General features: G+C 51.5%; 1 protein-coding gene across 1 annotated transcript in view; it reads left to right on the top strand.

The window, feature by feature from the left end:
- Positions 1-3,691: 3,691 nt before the first annotated feature.
- Positions 3,692-6,000, top strand: part of MSN (moesin) — a 67,611-nt gene continuing 65,302 nt past the window's right edge. Inside the window, exon 1 of the mRNA XM_060088107.1 lies at positions 3,692-3,898. Within this exon, the coding sequence (XP_059944090.1) occupies positions 3,887-3,898 (12 nt within the window). The 5' untranslated portion in view covers positions 3,692-3,886. The remainder of the gene's footprint in view (positions 3,899-6,000) is intronic.

Raw genomic sequence — 6,000 nt, 5'->3', positions numbered from 1 at the left:
CATTTCTCTTCTATGAATGAAGGAGAGGAGCAACTTAGAGGCTTAGTTAATTCCTTACCCAAGCATCAGCCAAGAGCAATTTTGTGGAGTGAAGCAGAAGAGATCTAATTTAGATGTAAAGGATTTTCTAACAATGACGAAAATGAAAAGCAGCCCTCAGAAAGTTCTGAGTGAAGGGGAACTTTTAACTGTTACCATCCAATGGATTGGGGAGGAATGCTTCTTTAGTCAAAGTAGTCTTGGGATTCAGGACTGCGCCCTACCCAGTTCCTCGCTGATATTGCCTCTCCTGCACTATTGTGTCCTCTGAAAGAGGAATACCATTTAGAATGCAGAAGCTTCTTTACTGCAGTGAGCTTATATCTTGAGTGGGAAGTGATTACAAGTCCAATCTCATTTCTCTTTTGAGCTTGGCATAAGCTTTCACATAAATCAGCCTTACTCAGTTCCTGCTTGCCATTTCCTTGACTCTGACATCCAGATGTGGGGCAGCTCTGGAACAGTCCCAGCCTCCGAGGAATCCTGAGCCTTTCCACTTGACCCCATGTATGGCCATAAAGCACAGGTCAGATTTCTCCTTTTGTATCTCCTACCCCCTGATTCAGATCCCTCCCTCCACCCCAGCTTCTTTGGACTCCAGCTTCAGAATGTCCTTGTACTGCCCCTCACCTAGCTCTACTGCTTGAAAAATAGTTGCCTGTTCCTCCTTGAACTTTGAATTCAGCTCTTCTAAAAACCCAAGTATCTGGGCTTCACTGGTGGCGCAGTGGTTGAGAATCTGCCTGCTAATGCAGGGGACATGGGTTCGAGCCCTGGTCTGGGAGGATCCCACATGCCGCGAAGCAACTAGGCCCGTGAGCCACAACCACTGAGCCTGCGTGTCTGGAGCCTGTGCTCCGCAACAAGAGAGGCCACGATAGTGAGAGGCCCGCGCACCGCGATGAAGAGTGGCCCCTGCTTGCCACAACTAGAGAAAGCCCTCGCACAGAAACGAAGACCCAACACAGCAAAAATAAATAAATAAAATTAATAAAAGGCAGAATAGGTGATAGTGTGCCCTGAGCACACTACTAAAAAAAAAAAAAAAAAAAAAAAACAAAAAAAAGCAAGTATCTTCATACCTCTTACTTCCCTCACCCGGCCAACATATGTGGGGATGTTTAGCCCTTACTCCCATGTCTTCTCTCTACAAACACTGGCATAAACCTCATCATATCTAAAGCTAACTATCGGGATTACTCTGGCCCCAAGAAGATTGAGCTAACTCAATTCACATGGGATCATGGTAGGGTGTGGGGTGGGTGGGGGAGATTAGTTCTGGCCATATAGGCATGAAGTGTTTTACAAAGAGGTGAAAACAAAGGTGTGTTTCCCTGGCCATCTTGAAGAACAAGAGAGCACCTCAGCTGCCTCTGCTCTGCTTTGGAGACATGGAGATATCAAATATGGGTCCCTCCTAGCCAGGAGGTTTCAAGTCTAAGCTTCAAGCAATGTCCAGCTGCTTGACTATAATCACCATAACAAACTTCTGTCTGGTGAAGTGGCGGCAGCACTACTCCTCTGATTCTAGCCTTCAAAAATTCTTGCTTGTATTATGGAAACAGCTTAACTGAGCTCTTTGTCTTCTTTATTACCCCTGAATCCATTCTCCACACTAGTTGCCTGATCTTGAGTAATTTCTTTCCTCTTTTGGATCCTCAGTTCCCTTGACCTGAATGGGGGCTAGACTAAACAGTCTCCTCCCATTTCCCCACCCTTCTCCCCAGGGGGCTAACCACCTCCTCTCTCAGCCTCTCTTTCCATCAACCTCCTTGCTTCCCTACCCTTTGACTTCCCTTCCCTCACTTGAACTCCTGTGTCTCTTTTCCCTTTTAATACTGTGTTCAGATGCTTGACACTCCCTAATCAGGTCTCTTATGTGTGTGTGTTTGGAGCAGGGGGTGTGTTGGCATGGGATGTGGGGAATGACACACAGGGGGTTTCCACTTTCCAGGATGGACAATGAAATTTGGAGTTTCCAATCAATTTCTCCTCCCGATTTAGGCACTTAGCCTAGTTCCAGGCCCCTGTGAGCTCTAGAATATGAATGAGGGAATCAGTGAGTTCCTTGAACTCCTGGGAGAAAAGGGCCATGACAATGTCAAGGAATGTGATTGATGCCATTGCTACCCATGCTGCTGAGGCTTTCTGGGGAGTGCTGCTCTTCCTTGGGTCAACTGCTCAGCTCCAGAAAATGGTTTGGGCAGGGGACTTTGTTTTCCCTAGCACATATCAATGGATTTTGACAGCAGTGAGAGAAGCTGAGGCACATTGATGCATGGACCCTGTTGAGCTGGGAAAGCAGAGTAGAGAATAGGACTGCTGATTCCTGAGAGCAAATGCAAGGCCAGTCTTTATGCAGCCCTGCTAGACTCATCTATTATCCTAGGAAGTCTACTTCCTTTGTTATCCTTTTATAATGTCAGAGTGGGAAAGGACCTTGGAAGCCCAGGAGTTCAGCCCTTTCTTGTTACAGAAAGGGAAACTCAAGCCCAGAGAGGGGAAGGGACTTACCCAAGGCTACACAGTGATCAGAGAGTGAGTTAATGGCAAAGCTATGACTAAAATCCAGGTGTCCCGACCATCCCTCTCAAATATCCTTTTCACTGCCCCAAGCTGGCTCATTATCCCTGAGGTATGTGTTACCCTACCTCACAAAGAATACTCAGACCATGCCTCCACACAATTACCAGTGGATAGTAGAAAAAAGAACTATGGACCGTCACTTTCAAACTAAAGCTCAGACTTAACTAGATGATCGTTACAGTCTAGAACACCTCTATCCTGGGATTCTGTGAACTTAACAAGAAGCAGAAAGGGTTCTGGCAGACATATCTCAAAGGAGTGGACTGGGGATGCATCTAACCTGGGGGAATTATCAGACAGTGAATCAGGTATCAGTGAATGTGTTGTGGGGGCTATAGAATCAGGATTTGAAGAAGTTGGAGACTGGGATTTGTAGGAAGGAAAGTGAATAGAGACAGATATGGGAAAAAGGAGCCCAATTCTGATAAAAATGAGGGTTGAGCAAGGATGGGGATGAAAAATGATGGGAAAAGCGCTATAGAATCCTACAGAAGAGAATCAATGAAGTGCTGGAGAAGCTGAGGCAGTTTAGCCAAGAGAAAAGAAGTTTCAGGGGGATATGGGATCTTCAGACTTCTGAGGAGTTAGGGACAGCAGGGGATTTGTGTTGTCTCAGGGGGCAGAGCTGAGATCCATAGGCGGAGCCACAGAGGAGTTCAAATACACATGGGAAGAACTTTCTGAGAGTCAGAGCCGTCTTGAGTAGGAACGGAGAGTTTTGACAGGTAGTGAGCTCCCCATTAGTGGAAAGTTGCAGTCAGGGCTGTAAGCCTCTTTCCAGGGTGCGGCCTAGGGCCCAGCCCGACTTGGGGGTGGGGCCGAATGGCCCGGATGCTGAGGGCCAGAGGCCGTGAAGGGGGTGGGAGAGGGGCAGGCAGGCCCAGATGAGGGGTGGGAGCCCCCACTGGGGCGCCCAGGCCCAGCCTGGCCGCCCCCGAGTAGCTGGTGTGGCCAGGCAGGGCAGGGCTGGGCTGGGCGGGGCGAGGCCAGCGGCCGGCTAGAAGGCGGGCGCGAGGGCGGGGAGCGGTGCGGAAGCCGGGCCACATAAAGGAGCGGGCGGTGCGACGGGGGCGGCTCTTTCCTGGGTGGGGTTTGTGAAGTCGTGGCCCGTTAGCAGGAAGCGGAGCAGTCGCCCCGACGCTGGCGAGAGACCCAGTCCGAACCCCCAGTCCCCGGAGTCCGAGCCTTGTGTACTGCGTTCTCAGCGCCGTCCGACAGCTCCCAGCCAAACTTCACCAACTCCGCCGCCTTTTCCGCCACCATGCCCAAGACGGTGAGTGCCGGGGATGGGCGCTTCCGACCCCGGGGGCTCTTGCGGACCCTCATAGCCCCTCGCCGATGGCCGGGGGCTTGGGCAGCCGCGCGTCCGCTCGCGATGCCGCGCCTTCCGCCGAGGCCAGGCGTGGGGAGGGGCGGCAGTGGAGTCCGGGTCTGGCGCGCCCTCGCGGGTAAAGGGGTCCAGGGATAGAAGTGTGGGCCGGGCGGGCCGTTTTCTTTCGCAGATTCTAGTTCCGTGTGTTTGGATTGCCACAGTAGGGAAGGCTTCCTTGGGGGCCCAAGGTCTCCTTTTACCCCTGACGGGCCCTGGGCGCAGGGGAGAGGACTCTGGTTCGGAGGAGGACACTTACCCCAGTCCAGGAATTGGCGCTTTTATGGGGCGAGGATGCCACTGACCAGGACGGGCCATGGGAACCAAGAAGCAAGGAGGAGGGTGGGAGCTGCTCAGGGCGGATCCCGTACCCCCACTCACCTTTCCCACAGTCTCCCCAGGCGGCTTCAGCTGTTTCCCACTAGGAGGGGAGGAGAGAGTTGTGGACAGACTCATCGAGGCCGCCTGCTCTTAACCGGGAGCGCTAACACTTCACTAGGCACCAGTCTGAAGGGAGGCAAGAAGACTTTGCGGGCGGGGCGGGCTGGACGCGCGCGGTGGGGGGGGGCGGGTCGGGGAGAAGAAGACTGGTGTCTTCCTCCTCTCCACTCGCCAAATCACTGCCTTTCCCATTACTTACTGGCTCTCTATTTCCTCCTATCCACTCCATACTATTCTGTGAGGTGTGGACTCTCCTGTGGGGCCACACCTTTCTAGGGTGGTGGTAGCTTCTAAGGATCTGGTCTCCACCCTACTGGCTGTTTTGAGAAGAGAAGAAGCCTCCTGGGAGTGGGGCCTAGGGGGGGCCGGATGCCCAGGAGGGAGGGGGGAGGGGTGTGCCTGAATAATGAGCCCTGCTTGCTTTTGTGCAAGTCATGCCAAATGGCTGCTGAGGCTCTTCCCTTGCTCAGGAAAGCTGGGTGACCACCCTGGCTTGAGTCCCTTAGGCCAGGCAACTTGTTGCACTGGCTTAGGCTATGCAGTTATCCCAGATTCCTCTCCCTAGGACTGCCTGAGCCTTGTAGAGCTGGGATGGTGACTAGTAGCCTTGAGAAGGACTGAGGGTCCCTGAAAGAGAGGAGTGGGGGGCCCAGTTCTTTTGGTGTGTGCTGAGCTTTAGTTGCCACGTTGCTGTGTTCCAGCCTTACTGCAAAGTCATTGTTGCCTTTCCAGAACCTGTCCTTCAAAAACACCAAGTTTTCAACAAGTGTGTACTTCTACCATCTCTTTCTTTTCAGTTGCTAATGGTTTTATGACATGGGGCTTTTCCACACACACCCCCCACCCCACATACACACAAAGTGAGACAGAATGGTTTTGAAAAGGGGGGAGGACAGTCTCTGCTATCACAGAGGATTATAAAAATCCTTCCAGGAGCCTCTCTGGTTTTATCTCTCTGTGGTTTACTCTTTGACTCCTCTTCAGATGTGGCTTTGCCTAAATAGGTGGGTGGATCTCTGGGAATAGACTGTGCCCCACAACCGCTTTTCTTTAGTGACATGTCTCATGTTCAATCCTGAGATATCTCTCATTTATGTGCAACTTAGTGGGCCTGGACATTATTTCAAAGTTATCTAAACCATCCTATCTCAGTCAAAGGTGACAAAGAAGACAGCATGGTGATCTTTTTCCTGCTGTGGAGAGATTGGAGTATGAGCTGTTTGAGGTCAGGCCTAGGGTACTGAAAGTACCTGAATACTGAAAGTAGTTTTATGCAGATTGACTGAAACTTGAATCATGTTGGAAGGAGAGGACTGAATTTTGATAGACTGGCAGATTTGGAGAATTTCCTATGCTGTTTGGCTCGAGGAATTGTGGTGCTCCAAGGACAATGGTGCTTCAAGGACAAAGGACGACCCTGCCTGAGAAAGTTTCAGCGTTACACCCCCTACCCGACTCTTAATCGCCCTCCCCACCATGTTGCGATGGTTACGAAATTCCTGAGCCCACCTGGGCGACGCCCACCTGGGCAATGGGACCTGTCCCAAGTAAGGAATGGTCAACTT

The sequence above is a fragment of the Mesoplodon densirostris genome, chromosome X, assembly GCF_025265405.1.
Source record: "Mesoplodon densirostris isolate mMesDen1 chromosome X, mMesDen1 primary haplotype, whole genome shotgun sequence".
NCBI lineage: Eukaryota > Metazoa > Chordata > Mammalia > Artiodactyla > Ziphiidae > Mesoplodon > Mesoplodon densirostris.
The sequence above is the reverse complement of the archived record's forward strand: the minus strand, read 5'-3'. Positions and strand labels throughout refer to the sequence as shown.